The sequence below is a fragment of the Histomonas meleagridis genome (assembly GCF_020186115.1).
Source record: "Histomonas meleagridis strain 2922-C6/04-10x chromosome Unknown scaffold_61, whole genome shotgun sequence".
Taxonomy (NCBI): Eukaryota; Parabasalia; order Tritrichomonadida; family Dientamoebidae; genus Histomonas; species Histomonas meleagridis.
This window is the reverse complement of record NW_027150931.1, coordinates 18,705-36,040: the sequence shown is the minus strand read 5'-3', so window position 1 is coordinate 36,040 and position 17,336 is coordinate 18,705. Positions and strand designations below refer to the sequence as shown.

The following is a 17,336-nucleotide window of genomic DNA, read 5'->3' as shown; positions in this document are numbered from 1 at the left end:
ATAAATAAAGTATTCAATCGAAAGAAAGAATTAAATTCTTTCTTCCCATCTTCTACTTTTGATCAATATTTTAACTCATCTTAGACTTTTTTTTGAAAATACTCTAAAGTTTTGGGGGTATTTTTATGTAGATGAAAAATAATGATGATCATTATAAATTAAATTAAAACTCATTTAAAACACACTTTCTTTAAAATATTTTGATTATGAGTTCTTTGGCAAGAGTTTTACATATTGATTTTTAGGATAACTAAATTAGGAATTAGAAAATAAAACGCTTTTATTTTTCGAAAAAAATTTCAATGAAAGAGGACGTTAATATTACAAATGACTTTTCTTGTTCCCCAACAACCAATTCAAGATATTAATAAAGCTGTTCTAACCAATTCTTTATATTTATCTCAAGATGCAAAATTTAAAGAAATAGCTTCTCAGCCAATTGATCAAACAGATCTAATTAAAATTGAAGCTGCTCTCAAAAAAACTGAAATCGTAATTTCGCCAAGTATGTTTAACAATGCTGATGTTGTTTATTCAGGTTATAAATGGGAACAGAAAGGTGATTTAATCAAAATTTCTTATCAATCTAAAGTCGACATTACAGATAAAGACATTAAAATTGATGGCTCTACCGTAACGTCTCCTTTTCTTTCAGGTGAGTTTTTCGAAAAACCTCAATCACATAATATTACAATAAATAATTTAGATGTTCAAATTGAATTAAAAGTTCGAAATGAGAACTGGCCAATCCTTATCAAAGGTGGTAGCAATATGGACCCTGATTCTATTTTCCTTCTTTCCATACTATGCCGAAAGTCAGATATGATTCCACAATTCGAGAAACTTGTTATCAAATCCGCCATTAACTCACATCTTCTTGCCACATCGACCATCTCTATGTACTTTACTCGGAACGAAGATGTTTTGAGCTCATTTTATTGGTTTGTTCGACTTATGATTTTAACCGAAGACGATAACTTATATCTTTTTTTGTTTAATCTTTTGTATGAGACTGACACACGTGAGAACTTTATTCTTGCTGAGAATATGATGATATCACTTGCCAAACGTAATATTCCTGAGGCGTATTATAATCTTGGCTTATTATATCTTAAGGAAATACCCGATTTTATGCCGAATAAAAATTTGGCAATCGAATATTTCCAAGCAGGTGTAGATAAGTTTAGTGATCCGAACTGTGCTGCGATGTTAGGAAAGTTATATCTGAAAGGAATTATTGTTGATGAAGATCCGAAGAAAGCATATAAATATTTGTTGATGTCTGGAATAGAAAAAGAAGATGTGAAAAGATTATTCATGGAAGAAGAAAAACAAAAAAGTGTTGAAATGTCAAATGCAAATGTTAAATCTGAAAATAACAAAGAAGAACCATCATTCGTGGACTACTTGATCACAGCGGGTATCATTGCTTGCGTTGCAGGAGGAATATTCTTGGCAAAAAGATTCTTTAGAAGAAAATAAAACAAAGTAAATATTAAATGTTTAGAATTTTTTATTTTTAAATCGAAAAATATAATCATTTTATCACTCACGTACTGTATATTTTTTTGATGTAAAATTGTACATTCTTTGAGAAAATCAAAAAAATCTTGAATATTTTCCTCATATTCTATGATGAATTATGTATCATATAAAAACTTTAACGTTTATGAGATTTGATCATACTTACTTTGTGAAAAGTGTGAAATTGTTTTGAATAGTTTATTAGATAAAGAAAAGTGACTTCTGATGCAGATGTTTGAAGATTTTTCGAATTTTATTCAGAAGTGTCCTACACCATTCCACTTTTGTGCATATGCACGTGAGCTGCTTAAAAAAGCCAACTTTCAGGAGGTTTCTGAAAGTGAACCTTTTCCAAAAGTAAAAAAAGGATTTTTCATTAGAGATGAACGCGCTCTATTTGCTTGGAATGACAATGGCCATGATTTCTCAGTTATTGCAGGAAGTCATTGTGATAGCCCATCATTGTTTATAAAACCCAATTCTGAAGAAATAACCATTAATAATCAAAAAATTCTCAAATGTACTTTATATGGTGGAGGCCTTTTTTATACTTGGGTAGGCCATGATCTTAAACTTGCAGGTCGTGTTTTCTACAAAACATCTGAAGGTGTCAAATGCAAATTATTTAATTCTGAAGCTCCAATAGCCTTTATTCCTCCATTCGAGGATCATTTTGATCCACGTCTTTGTGGTTATATTTGTTCCACGGATTATGATGGCTTCAATGCGATATTTGGATTCAAAGATTCAACAAATCTTGTTGATTATGTCGCCACAAAACTTAACATTCCATCAGATTCCATTTGTCATTGGGATTTACGTCTTTCCGACACAGAACTTCCCACATTACTTCAAGATGAAGTAATCACTAGTCAAAATCTTGATGACTTATCCAACACGTACGTCGTTCTCAAAGCCTTTTTAGACTCCAACCCCAAATCTGGCGTCTTTTCGGGCCTTGCTGTCTTCGATAACGAAGAAGTCGGAAGTAGTACCCGTTCTGGTGCGGGAAGTTCACTCATCAACTCCGCCCTCAAACGCGTCATCGGTGACGATGAAACAGTTCGACAAATGAAAGCCAATTCAATTTTTTTGAGTTGTGACACAAACCATGCGACGCATCCCAATTTTCCTGATAAAACTGAGCAAAATCATGTTTGTAACATCGGGAAAGGCTTTGCAGTCGAAATTGATCATAATAACTCTGTTGCATGCGATATGATATCACTTGAAATATTAAAGAGAGCTGCAAAGAAAGTCGGAGCGAAGATACAAATAACAACGGGATTAAATGGATTGTCATCAGGTTCAACAATTGGTCCAATGACTGAAAGCGGCACTGGAATTAGAACAATAGATTTGGGAATTCCGCTTTTGGCAATGCATTCGATTAGAGAAACTGGTGCAATTAGCGATATGATCGATGAGTATAAGACTATAAAGGAATTGTATAACCATGCAAAGAAATACTTAGTAAATGTAAATTAAATTCATGTTTTAAAATTTTGTTGTAGAAATTGGTTAAATGTAAAAAATGTTTATTACATTGTTGTTTCTTTACACGAAATGTACAAATTTAATAAATTTTAAATAAATTTGAAAGGTTTCATTTTTATACCGGAAGGAAATATATCTAATTATAATTTGATAATAATAATTTTTCAATAAGGAAATAATTATAATAATTCATTTTCATCACAATTATATTTAAAACATAGGCAAAAATAAAGAAAGGAATTATGTAAATAATCAGTTTTATAAATAATTTCTCTAAAATTAAAAGTATTACGTATTTTGATCACCACACAAAATAAAATATAGAACATATTCAGTTATTGCCATACATTGAACAGTAATTTCATTTTCCAAAGTCAACGAAAATAAATATTTTAAGTTAAAGAAGAGACAAACAGAGAAATTCACATCTTCTTTATGAAATTAAGGAAAATTTTAAATAAAATTAGTTATTTAAAACATAACAAAGAATTAAATGAATACATGTTTACATAACAAATACCCAAGTCATTGTTCATCTTTTAGCAAATAAGGATAATCTGATTTTATATTTTTTTCTGAGAAGGATCCATATGATCCATCTTCAAATTGAACTCTATAGTGAAGGTGCTCTGCAAAAACAAAAGATTTGATGATTTTTTTTGGTTTGGGTATGTTTTCCATAATTTGTTGCTCTGTTTCTACAATTGATAGAGACCCAACTTCTCTCTCTTTTTCTTTCTCTTCTAATTTTTCTTGGTATTCTCGAAGTTTTTCAGGACAGTTGAGGTTTTCTATTGTTTCCCATGAATCTTCTGATGGTGGATATCCTACCCAACGAATCCTATAGTATGTTATTCCATCTTGAACTGCATGGTCAATAATTGATTCTACTTCGTACACATTATCTTCATTATCATCTTCTTCATATGATGAAGACATTAATTACCTAAGACCGTTTAAGGTGACCGTTAATAACGTTTGCTTTCACGACGACCGTTAACAAAATAACATCTAAAGTAATATCGTTTATTTACATTATTTTGGCCATCCTTCATATGATTTAATCGCTTCTTCTAAGTTTTCCGGTGGCGTTTCATTTGATGATTTCCACATATTCGCTACAACATCTATAGCCATTTCACGAGGTTCTTGAGGACCTCCTTCCCATATTTTCCCGATACCACCGCCTTCATCGAATGTTACGGCGATGTAAGCGCTGTTTGGTGGGAAAATATGTTTCATTGATCTGCTGTGTAAATTAATTATTTTTCCAACTTCTGTAACTGTGTCTTCAAATGCTGCTTTCCAGTAAAGAGGTGTAGTGTCATCTGTAGGAGCTGCAAAAACGTCAATAATTAAAGGAGTTGAGCCATCACAATATTCAAAGAAAATAGCACCTGTATCATTAGAGCAAAAAATTTGAAGAAGAGAACGTTCCCAAACTGCAATTTCATAAGTTTGTTGAGGATTAGTTGCTGCAGTTCCTGGAGTGTTTGGAACAACGATTTGAAGATAAAAAGGAACATCTTTTGTATGGACAACTTGTAGAAATGAATTCGTTGAAGTTAAGATCTGCGTAGCTGCTGCATGTCGGTGTTCAATTTCTGGAGCTGGTTCTAAAGTTGGTGTTTCCTCTATTTCTTCTTGAGATGGTTCAAATTTTTCTGCAAATTTATACATATCTTCTAACTTCTCTGCAGGAATATGTGCTTGAATAATTTGCCGTATGTCATCAAGTCTGTCTAAAGCTCTTTTCCTCCAATTGTGCTTTTTCCTCATCAATGAGGTTGAATATGACTATATAGTCATACTTTGCTCAATAAATGGTCATATCATTTGGGGTGGCCCAAATCTTCAACCAAAAACTTTTTACAAATGCTTTCATTTCTATTTGGACTTTCTCAATCATTAAAACCTGTCATTATTATACCAGGGCATTTTGGTAGTAAACTTAGAGTAACAACTACTAGAAAACCATTTTGGTATTGTCCTTCAAAACTTGATAATGCTTATTCATGGATTCGAGTTCGTGATTTATTTCCACCATACATAAATTGCCTTTTAGATTACTTAACATTGGAATATGATAATGAAACACATAAACTTAAATCAAGACCAAATACTACCATCACTACAGAAAACTTTGGTAATCTTTCAGGCATCCGAGGTGTTGGCCCTGAATATTTAGGCAGATACTTACCCGTAAACTATGAACAATTTATCTTACAATTTGAACAATCAGGTTATCAAGAATCAAGAGATCTTTTTGCCGCGCCTTATGACTGGCGTTATGGCCTTGAGCAACCAGAGTCCTTTTTCCAACAACTTACAGCCTTAATTGAAAAAGCACATGATATGAATAATTCACCAGTCGCTTTTATTGCACACGGACTTGGAGCAGCACTTCTACATCTTTACCTTACAGAGAAAACAACCTCAGAATGGCGATCCAAATATATTGATTCCGCTACATACATATCTCCATCATTTACCGGCTCTGGCCAAGCATTTTATGCACTTTGGCGTTTACGTTTCCCATATATTCATATTCGTTTCGACACTTTACGACGTTTTGTTGCATCACTTGGTGCATTTCATGCGCATATGCCAAATTCAGTTGCATTTTCTAACTCGACATTACTCATTGATCCAGACGGGCGTGCATATAATGGGTCAGAGCTCATAGATTTCCTCAAAGAACATGGTCGATTGACACCTGAAGAAATCGAATTAGCAGAACAAAACTTTAAACATTCGCGTACATTACCATTGACACCGGACTTTACATTAAACATATTATATAATTCCGGAATTAAGACTCCAATGGGATTAAAATTACGAACTTGGGATGACGTGGGCACACCCATCTATGGCCATGGCGACTCATTAATGGGCTCAAAAGTTGTTGAATGGGCTTGTGGAAAATGGGCTAAAGAAAGTGAGAAGAACGTCAGATGTCACGATGTGCTAATTGATGACAGATTGTATTACCATAGATATCTAATTAAGTCTCCTGAAATTGCGAAGTTGGTAAAGCGGTGGATACTTGACGCTTCACTTGATAAAGTAAATGAATTCTCAGATGAACTGTAAAAACCAATTTAAAAAAATTGTTTTTTGTTAATAAAAGGCAAATGTTTGTAATATGAAATAATAATTATTATTTGCGATTGATAAAAGAGCGACAAATGTCAGCCTAATTTGGTCAATCGACACTTTTTTCATCGGGAGGCCCACAAAACCGCCACACACAGAAATGACGCACCGATAGATTCAAAAATGAATGCATTCATATTGAATTTGAGTTCACCAAGTGAAGTGAACCAAAAATATAAATGGATTCTCCTCAACCATTTGAAGATGAATCAATAATCAAGTTTTTAAGGCAATGCATCTTTGTTGGCGCAAGGTTTAGGAAGTTTGAAGGTGACCCAAAAGAGAAAGAAGAAATCGTCAAATTTATCAAAACCTTTGATCCAGCTGTAAATAACTTTAAAATAAAGAACGCAGAAGCTCTTGCGTCATTAACATTTGAAATTTTTAGTCAAGAGTTCCGCGATAGAATTGCTTATTCTTGCATTCAAAGGAATCTGTTCTTTTTCTTTGTTTGCAGTGATGCAGGTGTTTTTCCACCTGAGACAGCAATCAATATGTTTAATATTGTTTATGGCAAAAAATATCCAATACTTATTCTACCTGAATTTGACACAATATATGGGAAAAAAGAATCTCTTTATAAATTTGAGATAACAGAAGAATCTTATGAAAATATTCGTAAGATAATTGGTCTGCTTTCCGACTTAAGCGCCGTTATTTCGGTTGCAATGATTTTGACGCTGCCATCATTAAAGATGACATTGATACTATTCGCAAGTTATATACAGATGATATCAAAACCACCAATTTTTCAGTTGCATTTTCTGATTTGGGAGCATTAAGGCAACCACTTCTATCAGCGGCCATTTTATTCAAATCTCGACAATGTATTGAGTTCTTTTTGGAAGAAAAGAAACTTCCAATCGATGCCTCTGATGATCGTGGTTGGCGTCCTATTCATTGTGCATGTTATATTGGAGACAAAGAGTTATTTGAACGTCTTTTAGCGAAGTGTCCACAAGACATTACTGGATGTTTATGTGCAGCAACTTTAAGTAATGAATATGAAATGTTTGATTACTTACAAGAAAAGCATCAAATGGATCTTAATGATCATGTATATAACTTGAACATAACATGGTACATGTTTGAAGTACGTAATTATCATGTAATCTTTGATTGTTATCCATTGGATCAATTGAATCCAAACTATGCTAATTATTCTTGCTTCAAACCAATACTTGAAGAATGTGCACCAAATTCGGATCCTGGAACTGTAAAAAAATTCTATGGCTAAACAAAATTGTATCAAAATCAAGAAGGAAAAACAATGCGCTTGACTGGCTTTAAAGAATTAGATGGCAAAACATAAAAAGCATTTCCATATACTGGAGAATGTTTAGTTACAATGTTAGCAGGTAAAGGCTATCGCGATTTATTAATGTATTTAATAGCATCCAAGCAAGCTAATCCTATTTTTAATGCTGAAGAAAAAGATGCAGTCTATAATGCTTGTACATTTGGTTGGATCTTAATTCTCCCAGTCTATGAATTTTTAAATTTATCATTAACAAGAATCCAAACCAAGTTTAGAGTAACTCCTTTAAATGCTGCGACAATGAATAACTTTGTTGACATTGTATTATATAATATATGGAAAATACACTGACTTCCCTTCATTATGTTATCTTGATATTGCCGCTTATGTATATGCTCCTGATGTATTAGAATATGGATTAAAATATTTGAATGATTGCTTCGACTTTACGCCAGACGATTTGGATAAATATTCAGTGGCTGCTGCTGAAGGAGGTAATCCGAAGTCAATAAAAATGTTATTTAAATACGGTGCAAATTTAAAGACCTTTAACTCTAAAGGTAAAGAAGGAGTGGTGCACCCATACAGTATGTATGGCTGCCTCTAAGGGTGATGATGAAACTTTAATAGAGTTGTTGAAGAATGGCGGTGATCCTAACGCATCATATAAAGTGAACCAATTCAAGAAAATCGACGCGTTCCAGGCAGCAATTAATGAGGACCAAGGAAAAACTTTGTTCATTTTTTTGGTAGAGGATTCAAGTAATAAGAATAAAGTGGAGAAATTAAAGAAATACGCTAAAGAAAATGATGTGGATGAATGCTTTAAAGCATTAAATTCATACGAGCAACAAACATTTAAATAAAGTCATCCTCAATAACAAATTTTGCATTTTGTTCCATTAATCTTCATGTTTGCGAATCCAAAAAATTGGCTTTGTAAAAATAAGATGCTGACAAGCAAAACTTTTAAGTTTGGTTTGAAGTTGGAATTAGTGATTTTATATAACTTTTCATTAAAATGATGGCTTCCTCATCAAACTGTTTGAATTTTCAGATTAAGTATCAATAAAAATTCTATTTAATTCTTAAACAATTTGATTCATTTGTAATTTCACAGCTACCAAAATAACAAACACTATAATATATTTATTATCAAAAAAATTATTTTTACATTCTATTTGGATTACACGTTGTAGCTTGGCAATATTTCATTATTTCCTTAAACGATGTCATGCTCTGGGAACCCCAAAAACTTGTTCTCGACCATTCCTGAGCAGTGAACACGGGCGAATTAATTCCATGTAATATTCGTGCGACAGCTCTTGGCGTCCATTCCACCTTTCGATAGCTTGAGATCATTCTTTTAATGTCTTCATAATTTATATTTGCATGTGGAATTTGTAATATATTTTCATCTTTTTCTTCTTCATCAAATGATTTATTATTCTTTAATAAAGAAAACATAATATTATATTCATTATCACGTTCATCTTCGATTTTATTAAGTTTATCAATGATTTCTCTTTCGAATCCCATAAATTCATCATCTTCATTAAACTCATGTTTAACTTGGAAATATAATGATTCGCCCGAATAACTATATTCGATTGATTTATTAGCTTCTAAACTTTGAAGTTGTGAATCAATTTCATTTGGTGAAAGTTTTAATGAATTAGATATTTTTAAAATCGAAGCATTATAATATCCACGAGAATTACTTTTGCCTTGAATTATATATTGTAATACAGGAGATGTATCATTAGTTAACGAAAGGATTTTTAATTGTACATTAGTTTTTTTAAATGGTATTAATTCAACATAACCATAGATCGAAATTTCATTAATAAATTCGGAAAGTGAATCAGTTGTAAGGTCCAATCCAGAGATATTAAGTATTGTAACCTCGTTATTTTTTCGAAATGAATTTTCATTCCAAAATAATGATAAAAGAAGTTTTTGTATAACAATCGAATCCATTGATTTAGTATGTGATAATGATTGAATTTTATTTGCAGTAGCAACGTTCACATAAACACTGACTTTCTTACTTAAATAACATGTATACTTTAAATAGGATAACGAAGGTGGAAATTCTACAAAAATATAATGATCATAAAGAAGTGGCGAATAAAATATTGATGTGGTAGATATAACAGCTAAAGTTTCTTCAGATGTGGTATTATTATCATATCGAACAGTTTTTGTTTTAAGTGCTTTATATATCTGATCAACAGTGGTTTTAAATGGTGCAATAATACATGTCTTTTCATCAGGATTAATATTAGATGAAAGATGCGAAATAAATTCAACTTCAAAAAAGCCGATAGGAGAACATTGAATTCGTAAATTGGGATTAACGGTCGTTTCGCATTTAAATGGAAGTCGAAGCTGGAATCCGGGTGAATGATGAACAATAATGGTGCCATGGTAGTTAGAAAAGCAAGGAAATACATTCGGATATAGTTCTGACTTTACAAAATAGACAAAATGAAAATTATTAACAGGAAGCGTGGAAACTCTATCAGATATACAAAAAAGAACTTGTGTCCGAGAATGAGACATATTAGTTAGTGTTTTTTGTTGCTCTTTTGGTCCTTGTGGACACATTGATGATGAATCTATAAGAAAACCACGTATCCAATTGGCAATTTTAACAGATGGAACAACAATCAATGCTTTCTTATTTTTGTATGCTTGTAAAATTGAGGATATTGGAAGAAAGTGAATTTTTTCTAAAACATCTACGATTATTTGATTTCTGTGGTTAGCTGCTTTTAATGTCATTTCACGTACAAATCCTGGTGGATCTTTGTGTAACTTTTGTAGTTCATTTTGAACAAGGTTAATATCAAATTCATCATTATCTAATTCTTCATCAGATGAATCTGAAAGAAATGAAGTTCGAAAGGGTTGTGTAGATGTACAACGTGGGACTGATTGGATTGGTACAGAAATATTTAATGATGAAAAAGAATCTGTTCTTGGAGGGAAGCCATATGAAATTTTCTTTAAAGTAAGTTGTTTTGTTCTTTGGTTAGGTTGAATTCCTTTTACACGAAATTGGGGAGTTTCAAATTCTTCATCAGACATAATATTTTAAACGGTCATGGGTAATGTTTGACTTCCCTTTGCTTAAGTGATGGAGTTGATTCTATTTTAGACACATTAGCCTAACTAGTGCGAAAATATTAAGAACAATTAATAAAATTTGAAATTTTTTTAAAAATTTATTTAAATGAAAATTTTTGATTTTGCTAATATTTGATGATTCCATAGTGTCTTTATTTTCTGGAACATTTCTAATGAATTTCAAATTGTTTATTCAGTTTTGAATGTTATCGATTCTAAGAGAAGCAACACGTGTAGCAGCAGTTGGATTATCCCATTTACATTGGGATATTGTCGCTTCTGTTGATGAAATTGTAAAGTTATGTTGTGAATGTGTGATTAATAAAACATCATGGTAATCAACATCAGCAAGTTGTTCAGCCGGAACCTTCAACTTAGCTTCTGTGTCGGAAAGCATAACAAAACCATGTCTTGTAAAGTTCCCTTGTTTATGAAAGAGACCGCCGTCAATTGCAGATATGTTGAGTAATTTAGCAAATGCATATTTATAAACTTTAATAATTGAGTCTGTAACCCAGACAACACCGACAAATTTTGTCATTGCTGGAAATGTTAATGTTATTCTTAAAGCATTCCATAACTTATGTTCAAATCTGCGATTTAAATTGTTCTTTCTTCCAAAGTAATCTTCATGGAGACTATGCAGAGATAAGTTTTGTGAGGTCCAGGCACTTTCAGGTATGAAATGTAATGCAACCGGATCAATGCATTGTTCATGATATAAGTTTATTAGTGAGTCATTATCTGTAAGCATATGTTGTAGAGTAATAAGGTCACTTGTTTGAATGTCATTTTGATTCTGGAGATTGTTTTGCTTGTTTGTGTCCTCCATTTTAAAAAGTGTCAAACACCAAAAATGGCGCCATTTGTTGTGTAAAACAATTTTTTGAATTATTTACATAGCTTTTAAACGGGTTCCCCATATTTGATAATTTGAGGGTTTTGAAAATTTTGAAATTAAATTCAGTAATAAATTCGAAAGTTATTTCAAGTCAATTTTCTTTAATGATAAAATTAATGTTTCACTATTCAATGGTTGTTCAATTTCTTTAGATTTATCTCCGTTTCTACATATGATATAATGTTAAGGGTAGCGTCAGGTTGTAAAATTCCTGTACGTTAAGAGCTGCTCAATTTTCTGAAGTTTATTGCGCAGGAATTTTTTATTTCGAGTCTATCTCATTATCCATAATGTGTCAAAAAATTTGAAAAAAATTCCCCATATCCTCATATAAAGAACTATTACATGTTTGTAAATATTTCAAATTAGGTAATTTTAATTTTTTTAAGTATTTTAATAATTATTTCCATAATATTTTGATTTGGAAATATTATTAAATAACTTTTTTGCGTAGTTAAAAAAAATTCCAAACCACATGGAATATGATATTTATTTCTTTGTAATACCATATATAAATCTTTGAGTTTAATTTCAATTAATCGATGTTTAATATTATTTATATTATCTGGCGTGAAAAAAACTTGATTCTTATTAAGATAAAATGTACCTTGAAATTATAAACATGTACGTAACGTATGTTACCTAAACTTTGTGACATGCCTCATGTGTTTTTATCTAATTTTGTTACTTATCATATTCTATCTTTAAACATATTACTTTTACCAATATTTGCAAAAAAAGTTGATTAAAGAAAATATCTTATAAAAAAATTAATAAAACAAATTAATTTTTAATAAAGGTTTTCAGGATAGTTACATATTTATATTGCTTACTCTTCCTTCTTCTTTGTTTGACCGAGAAGAACTTTATGAATGTGTGGAACAACACCTGCAGATGCAATTGTAATATTAGAAAGAAGTTGGTTCAATTCTTCATCATTACGAATTGCAAGCATGATATGACGTGGTGAAATTCTTGTCTTCTTGTTATCACGTGCTGCATTTCCGGCAAGTTCCAAAACTTCTACTGTAAGATATTCAAGAACTGCTGCCATGAAAACTGGAGCGCCTGCTCCAACACGATCGCCATAACGACCTTCACGAAGGAAACGATGAAGACGTCCAACTGGGAATTGAAGTCCTGCACGACTTGATCTTGTCTTTGGATGAGCACGTTCTCCATCAACTGCTGTCTTTGTAGCTGTTTTCTTAACACCTTTCTTGGCTGGCATTTAAAAAAATGATTTTTGGATTCATCTGAAAATAGGCGCTTTTATTTATCACAAAAATTCATGGAACAAAACGACATTTTATTAAGGCGGGATTATTTCAAAGACATTCATTAGAAATTAATGGGTGCAAAACGGCAAAAATATTGTGTGGGATCTATTCAAAAAATTCATTCAAAATTATTGGATGCGAATCGACAAAATTTATCCTTTAAATTTTTATATTTAAATATATGAGCCGTAAAACGACATTTTGATTTTTAGATATTTTTGGAGGGATTTTTAGGATGTTCATTTTCAAAGAATGTCAACTAAAAAACCAGCCTCAAAGACACCAACAGAAAAGAAGCCAGCTGTTGAAGGAGAAGCACCAGCTGAAACTGAAAAGGAAAAGAAGCAACGCCATAAGAAGAGGAATGAATCTTTCTCATCTTACATTTTCAAAGTTCTCAAACAAGTTCATCCAGACATTGGTATTTCAAACAAGGCAATGTTAGTTATGAACAACTTTGTCACAGATATTTTTGAACGTATTGCAAGAGAAGGTGCTCGACTTGTTGATATGAATGATCGTAACACTCTTGGCTCTCGTGAAATTCAAACAGCTGTTCGTCTTGTTCTTCCAGGTGACCTTGCTAAACATGCTGTTTCCGAAGGTGGTAAAGCAGTAGCTAAGTTCAACGCTGAGTAAATATATTAAATATTTAAAAATTTTTATTAAATTTAATAAAATATAATACAAACCTTAATTAAGGATATTAAAACCATTTTTTTTGTTCAAGAATTAAAATTGTTATTTCCATATGACCCTCGTGTAATGTCAAATATGGGTGTTGTCAACTTTTTTTAATGTGATTGTTTTTATGAAGACTTCATTCGCATATTGGCATTTGAACGATAGAGAGCCAATTATAAAAGTGACACTTATTCGATTTCTACTGTTTACACTCTGTCTTTTTTGTCCAATTTCTACCCAAAATAAAAACACTAGTTATAATAAAAAATCATTATTCTTTTTGTTTATTAATGTACATCTTGAAGTTGCAATTTACCTTCTCTTATTAAAGTAAAAGTTTTTTAATTATATTTATTTTCATTTTTTTCCCACCATCATTTGATCATTTCGCAAATGATTTCAAGCCTAGTGATTTCCTGCATAATATTTAAAGATCATTTCATTAGGTTTCTAATTTTACTACTATACATGTGAAAAAATATTATAAACTGTTGTTGCAGTTTCACCACCGTTTAAATACGGTTAAGTGTAAATTTACGTTTATGACAAAACGATTAAAATTATCACAAATGACAACCATAACAGTTCTACTGGACCGTTATCGCATAAATTGAATTGTTTATTTCCAATAATGCATAGAAAAAAAGCAAAACATAAAATATGAATATTATGACATCTTTAATATATTTCATGAATAAATAAGGGATATTTTAGAAATACAATTTGATTTTGTTTTTATACATCAATAGTAAAACTTAGGAAAGACTTTGATACAGTTCTTTTTTTTATCGCCAAAAAAATCATCGAACTTTTTCTATTCAAAACCGCTGTAGCCGGTTGATTTTATAACGAGCACTTCTCAAAAATTTGAGTTCGAAAAAAACAATCAGTCAATCGCGATGAAGTTCGGGAAACAGCTCCGCTTTGTAGCTGTGAAAGCCTGGTTTCCTCATTATATTCAATACAAACAGTTCAAAAAAATGATCAAATCATTTGCTACACGTCTTAATGAAGCTCATGAGCAAAATCAATCAGAATCAGACATTCAAAAACTTAAAGATGAATGCTATGCAAACTTCAAAGAAGCTCTCATTAATAATATAAATGATTGCCTTCAGTTCTTTAGTTCACTTGTGGCAGAAGCAACTGAAAGAATTGAAAAACTTTCAACCGAAATTGAACATACAATAGAAGACCAAGAAGAAGAAAGCAAAGACGAAGAGACAGCTACTTCATTTCATAAGCAAGTTTTTGTTGCAGTATTAAATCTTTATGAAATTCGTTCTTTTCTTTCAATTAACAAGACAGGAACATTTTGTATTGCCAAAAAATTCAGGAAGAAGATGCAAGATGAACGAGCCGTTGAAGAATTCGACACCATTCGTGAAGATGCCTTTGATCATCAACCCACAATTGATGCACAAATGAGTCAACTTGAAGAGTTATATATCAAAGTTAAGCGTGAAATCAATCCCAAAGGCGACAAACGTCCACGACAAGAAATTATTCTTGAACTTCATAAAAGCATTGAGAACTCATTATTATGGAAACAGTCCACAGTTGTTAACAAATGGAGTGCGTATACGTTTCGACAAAATGAATTTCAAATGTCAGCTGCACCGATTAAATGGAGTCCGATCATTGTTGGTTTTGTTTTAATGATGGTATTTATGTTTTTGCCGATCATGAATTCCACGCCAGAAGCACGTCGTTGTTTAGCCATGTTAATATTTTGCGCAGTTCTCTGGGTCACAACCGCGGTGCCACTTTGGCTTACGTCGCTCTCAATTCCGTTCATTACGACAGTCGCCCGTTTAGTCCCTGGCCAAACGATACCTAACGTTGCCAAACTCATTCAAAATTCCACAATGTCGTCGACCGTTTATTTGATTATTGGCGGTTTTACGATAGCTGCTGCATTCAAAGAAACCGAAATGGATAAACGTATAGCTGCCATGATTCTCAAGCGCTCTACGTCATCAGTTCCATTATTTGTATTTTCTGTTATTGTCTTGAATGCCTTTTTTGCGATGTGGATTAATAATGTTGCAAGTACAATGATTGTTGTTACATTAGTAACACCAACATTACAACAATTACCACAAGGATCGACCTTTGCGAAGTTAGTTCTGTTAGGCATTGCAGCTGGTGGAAACTTTGGAGGCTTAACAACACCATTATCATCACCACAAAACGCTATTGCAATTCAAGCAGTCGAAAACGTTAACAGTCAACTACAATCACAAGACCCAAGTTACCAACCGAAGAGCTTTGGCTTTGTGGAATATCTTGCCACCGCATTTCCACCCGCAGTTGTTGGCTGCATTATCTATTGGGCGATTATCATCTTCGTGTACAAGTCTGATGTCAAAGAAGTGCCGAAGTTTTCCGATGTCAAGACGGACTTCGGGTGGCGACAAATCTTTGTGTCGATAGTATCATTAGCGTCGATAGTTCTTTGGATCGTATTACCATTCGGCGGCGAGGACGTATTCGGTGACAATGGCATTGTTGGCTTCTTACCATTTCTCTTGTTCTACGGCACAGGCGTATTACCTCCGTCGCGTCTGAGCGAGTTACCGTGGAACATATTGTTCTTAGTCATGGGCGGTAATGCGTTGGGTACTGTTGTGGAGCAATCGCAACTGCTGCGAATCGTCTCGAACTTGCTGAGGGATCTGTTGGGTAACACATCGCTGTGGGTGTCGTTGTTGATCATCGACGTCTTCGTTTTGATCATTAACATCTTCATATCGCACACTGTCTCAGCAACGATTTTGTTGCCGTTGATATGCGACTTCTCAATGAACGAACCACACTTTAGACTATTCGCAATGCAGGCAAACATGGCAACAACTGCATCGCAGATACTGCCAGTGTCGTCGTTCCCGAACTTGTGCTGCGTCTCGCTGCAGGATAGAAACGGAAAGGAGTACCTGAAGACAGCCGACATACTAAAGTCAGGATCAATAGCAACGGTGATATCGTTCGTTTGTATTATTTCAATACAATATGGAATTGGTTACGCTTATGGTTTATAAAGCTAAATAAATAATAACTATGAAATATGACATTGAGTGAGAGCGAAAATGAAATTATTTGTTTGCTTAGGAGCGAGAAGTGATATCATTACAAAGTGTTTCTGAGCGAGAAATGAATTCATATCAAATTGTTTGTTTGCTTAGGAGCGAGAAATGATATCATTACAAAGTGTTTCTGAGTGAGAAATGAATTCATATCAAATTGTTTGTTTGCTTAGGAGCGAGAAATGATATCATTACAAAGTGTTTCTGAGTGAGAAATGAATTCATATCAAATTGTTTGTTTGCTTAGGAGTGAGAAATAATATCATTACAAATTGTTTCTGAGTGAGAAATGAATTTATATCAAATTGTTTGTTTGCTTAGGAGCGAGAAATGATATCATTACAAAGTGTTTCTGAGCGAGAAATGAATTCATATCAAATTGTTTGTTTGCTTAGGAGCGAGAAATGATATCATTACAAAGTGTTTCTGAGCGAGAAATGAATTCATATCAAATTGTTTGTTTGCTTAGGAGCGAGAAATGATATCATTACAAAGTGTTTCTGAGTGAGAAATGAATTCATATCAAATTGTTTGTTTGCTTAGGAGTGAGAAATAATATCATTACAAATTGTTTCTGAGTGAGAAATGAATTCATATCAAATTGTTTGTTTGCTTAGGAGTGAGAAATGATATCATTACAAATTGTTTCTGAGTGAGAAATGAATTCATATCAAATTGTTTGTTTGTTTAGGAGTGAGAAATAATATCATTACAAATTGTTTCTGAGTGAGAAATGAATTCATATCAAATTGTTTGTTTGTTTAGGAGTGAGAAATAATATCATTACAAATTGTTTCTGAGTGAGAAATGATGTTATT

The 17,336-nt window shown here is 32.6% G+C and overlaps 10 protein-coding genes across 10 annotated transcripts; 6 read left to right on the top strand and 4 right to left on the bottom strand.

Moving 5' to 3' along the window:
• Nucleotides 1-327: 327 nt before the first annotated feature.
• GO595_010062 (tetratricopeptide repeat protein) lies at nucleotides 328-1,482 on the top strand (the record flags this gene model as incomplete). Its single annotated transcript, XM_067912699.1, has 1 exon — nucleotides 328-1,482. The coding sequence occupies one exon, from the start codon at nucleotides 328-330 to the stop codon at nucleotides 1,480-1,482; it is 1,155 nt and encodes a 384-aa protein (XP_067768800.1).
• A 273-nt stretch (nucleotides 1,483-1,755) lies between these two features.
• On the top strand, nucleotides 1,756-3,012 carry GO595_010061 (Clan MH, family M18, aspartyl aminopeptidase-like metallopeptidase; the record flags this gene model as incomplete). Its single annotated transcript, XM_067912698.1, has 1 exon — nucleotides 1,756-3,012. The coding sequence occupies one exon, from the start codon at nucleotides 1,756-1,758 to the stop codon at nucleotides 3,010-3,012; it is 1,257 nt and encodes a 418-aa protein (XP_067768799.1).
• A 534-nt stretch (nucleotides 3,013-3,546) lies between these two features.
• On the bottom strand, nucleotides 3,547-3,960 carry GO595_010060 (M-phase phosphoprotein 8; the record flags this gene model as incomplete). The annotated part of the gene is made up of 1 exon (XM_067912697.1): nucleotides 3,547-3,960. The coding sequence occupies one exon, from the start codon at nucleotides 3,958-3,960 to the stop codon at nucleotides 3,547-3,549; it is 414 nt and encodes a 137-aa protein (XP_067768798.1).
• A 96-nt stretch (nucleotides 3,961-4,056) lies between these two features.
• On the bottom strand, nucleotides 4,057-4,800 carry GO595_010059 (uncharacterized protein; the record flags this gene model as incomplete). The annotated part of the gene is made up of 1 exon (XM_067912696.1): nucleotides 4,057-4,800. One exon carries the CDS (start codon nucleotides 4,798-4,800, stop codon nucleotides 4,057-4,059), a length of 744 nt encoding a protein of 247 aa, XP_067768797.1.
• A 96-nt stretch (nucleotides 4,801-4,896) lies between these two features.
• Nucleotides 4,897-6,114, top strand: GO595_010058 (Lecithin:cholesterol acyltransferase family protein; the record flags this gene model as incomplete). The annotated part of the gene is made up of 1 exon (XM_067912695.1): nucleotides 4,897-6,114. The coding sequence occupies one exon, from the start codon at nucleotides 4,897-4,899 to the stop codon at nucleotides 6,112-6,114; it is 1,218 nt and encodes a 405-aa protein (XP_067768796.1).
• Nucleotides 6,115-6,356: 242 nt separating this feature from the next.
• Nucleotides 6,357-7,414, top strand: GO595_010057 (uncharacterized protein; the record flags this gene model as incomplete). Its single annotated transcript, XM_067912694.1, has 2 exons — nucleotides 6,357-6,807; nucleotides 6,873-7,414. The coding sequence occupies 2 exons, from the start codon at nucleotides 6,357-6,359 to the stop codon at nucleotides 7,412-7,414; spliced, it is 993 nt and encodes a 330-aa protein (XP_067768795.1).
• A 3,346-nt stretch (nucleotides 7,415-10,760) lies between these two features.
• Nucleotides 10,761-11,399, bottom strand: GO595_010056 (uncharacterized protein; the record flags this gene model as incomplete). Its single annotated transcript, XM_067912693.1, has 1 exon — nucleotides 10,761-11,399. The coding sequence occupies one exon, from the start codon at nucleotides 11,397-11,399 to the stop codon at nucleotides 10,761-10,763; it is 639 nt and encodes a 212-aa protein (XP_067768794.1).
• Nucleotides 11,400-12,297: 898 nt separating this feature from the next.
• On the bottom strand, nucleotides 12,298-12,699 carry GO595_010055 (Histone H2A; the record flags this gene model as incomplete). The annotated part of the gene is made up of 1 exon (XM_067912692.1): nucleotides 12,298-12,699. The coding sequence occupies one exon, from the start codon at nucleotides 12,697-12,699 to the stop codon at nucleotides 12,298-12,300; it is 402 nt and encodes a 133-aa protein (XP_067768793.1).
• Nucleotides 12,700-13,000: 301 nt separating this feature from the next.
• GO595_010054 (Histone H2B) lies at nucleotides 13,001-13,387 on the top strand (the record flags this gene model as incomplete). The annotated part of the gene is made up of 1 exon (XM_067912690.1): nucleotides 13,001-13,387. One exon carries the CDS (start codon nucleotides 13,001-13,003, stop codon nucleotides 13,385-13,387), a length of 387 nt encoding a protein of 128 aa, XP_067768792.1.
• A 944-nt stretch (nucleotides 13,388-14,331) lies between these two features.
• On the top strand, nucleotides 14,332-16,473 carry GO595_010053 (Sodium:sulfate symporter transmembrane region family protein; the record flags this gene model as incomplete). The annotated part of the gene is made up of 1 exon (XM_067912689.1): nucleotides 14,332-16,473. The coding sequence occupies one exon, from the start codon at nucleotides 14,332-14,334 to the stop codon at nucleotides 16,471-16,473; it is 2,142 nt and encodes a 713-aa protein (XP_067768791.1).
• Nucleotides 16,474-17,336: the final 863 nt, after the last annotated feature.